This window comes from Malus domestica, chromosome 16 (genome assembly GCF_042453785.1).
Source record: "Malus domestica chromosome 16, GDT2T_hap1".
Lineage (NCBI taxonomy): Eukaryota > Viridiplantae > Streptophyta > Magnoliopsida > Rosales > Rosaceae > Malus > Malus domestica.
The window spans coordinates 22,147,880-22,150,147 of NC_091676.1; the positions used below are offsets into that span (position 1 = coordinate 22,147,880).

A 2,268-nucleotide genomic window follows, 5' to 3' on the forward strand; every position below is an offset into this window, starting at 1 on the left:
ATAATGGTCCTGTCTTGTCTCTTGATAAAATTCAAGCTGCCCCGGCCGAACTCGAAGATAATCGGCCCCAAGTTAAGGACCCCTTGGAAGAGATTAATGTTGGGACGACCGATGACCCACGGCCTTTGTTTATTAGTGCGTTACTTCCCCAACAAATGAAGGACGAGTTTCGTGCCTTGCTTACGGAGTTTAGGGATTGTTTTGCTTGGAGCTATCATGAAATGCCCGGCTTGGAGCGTACTCTGGTCGAGCATGAATTACGTATTAAGCCCGGATGTAAACCTTTCCGCCAGCCACCTCGTCGATTCTCGACCGAAGTGCAACTCGGCATCAAGGACGAATTGGTTCGGCTTTTGAAAGCTGGGTTCATTCGGACAGCTCGATATGTTGAATGGTTGGCAAATATTGTGCCTGTTTTAAAGAAAAGTGGTGCACTACGCATCTGTATCGATTTCAGAAATCTGAATCTGGCAACTCCCAAAGATGCGTATCCAATGCCGATCTCAGACCTGTTAATCGATGCTGCGGCAAATCATGCAATCTTATCCTTTCTGGATGGACACGCCGGGTACAACCAAATATTCATTGCCGAAGCCGATGTACACAAAACTGCTTTCCGTTGCCCAGGGGCACTCGGCACTTACGAATGGGTTGTTATGCCATTCGGCCTCAAGAACGCCGACGCCACATACCAACGGGCGATGAATACCATCTTCCATGATTTAATTGGAACCATCGTCGAAGTTTACATCGACGATGTTGTCATCAAATCTAAACGCCGACAGACACATCTGGACGATCTCCGACAGGCTTTCCTCCGCATGCGTCGGCACAACCTCAAGATGAATCCTGCCAAGTGTGCCTTCGACGTATCAGCCGGGAATTTTCTTGGCTTCCTCGTGCATCACCGTGGGATTGAAGTCGATGAGAATAAGGCCCGCGCAATCCTCAATGCTCCACCCCCAACGACGAAGAGACAACTCCAGTCCTTACTCGGACAGATCAATTTCCTCCGCCGATTTATTGCCAACTCAGCAGGTAAGATGAAAGCGTTCTCCACGCTTTTGAAACTCAAGGATTCAGATAAATTTGTGTGGAACAACGAGCATCAGGCGGCGTTTACGCAAATCAAAGTCTCCCTCACGAACCCATCTGTCCTGGTTCCTCCTCGGCGCGGTAAGCCTCTTAAGCTCTATATCTCGGCGGCTGAAGAATCCATCGGCTGCCTCATTGCGCAAGATAACGACGCCGGACGAGAGCAGGCTATTTTTTATCTCAATCGCAATCTCAGTCAACCGGAGACCAATTATCCGGCCGTCGAGAAGCTATGACTGGCCGTGTTTTTCGCCGCTTCCAAGCTTCGGCATTATATGCTCCCATCAGTTACCCAAGTCATTGCTCAGACCGACGTCATCCGCTACATGCTCACCCGACCAATCGTAAAGGGCCGCATTGGGAAATGGACCATGGCACTGTCCGAATTTAGCTTGCAATACGTAGCCCAGAAAGCTGTCAAGGGCCAGGCACTGGCTGATTTCCTTGCTCAACATCCCTCCCCATACGGTTTTGGGGGTAACGACGTTGAAATCGGCATGGTTCAGACGCGCGACAACCACTGGATGATGTACTTTGATGGCTCCAGTACGTCATCTTCAGCGGGCGTGGGAATTGTCATTCAGTCCCCAAACCACGATCGCTGGTTATTTTCGCTTAAGTTGGATTTCGAATGCACCAACAATCAGGCCGAATACGAAGCCCTAATCGTCGGCCTTGGAATTCTTCATGACCTACGGGCAACCCGCGCCCTCGTCTTCGGCGACTCCGAACTTGTGATTAACCAACTCAATGGTTCTTTTCGTTGCATGAGTTGTGCCCTAGCGCCTTACCACATGATTGCCAGCTATTTGGCCGAGTCCTTCGACGGTATTACATTTAAACATATTTCCCGGAGTCTTAATACCGACGCAGACGAATTGGCTCAAATTGCCTCCGGCGCGCAACTCTTGGGGGGCAAGTTAGGCCGAGAAATACCCGTGTTGTGACAGCTATACCCGGCCTTGGTTAACCAACAAGTCCTCTAGCGCGACAACGTGATACGTACAAGAGTCATGTCCTTACCTTCGTTATTAGATAGAGACGACCCTGTGGACGTTTGTGCCGTCGAGGCAATACCAGATGATTGGAGAAGGCCCATTATGTAGTACCTCGACAATCCCAATGGTAAACATGATCGCAAGACGAGAGTTCACGCCACGAACTATGTCATGT

The 2,268-nt window shown here is 49.9% G+C and overlaps 1 protein-coding gene across 1 annotated transcript; it reads left to right on the plus strand.

Moving 5' to 3' along the window:
• The first annotated feature begins 1,370 nt into the window (after window positions 1-1,370).
• On the plus strand, window positions 1,371-2,042 carry LOC139193060 (uncharacterized). The gene has a single exon (XM_070816017.1). The coding sequence runs from the start codon at window positions 1,371-1,373 to the stop codon at window positions 2,040-2,042; it is 672 nt and encodes a 223-aa protein (XP_070672118.1).
• The last annotated feature ends 226 nt before the right edge of the window (window positions 2,043-2,268 follow it).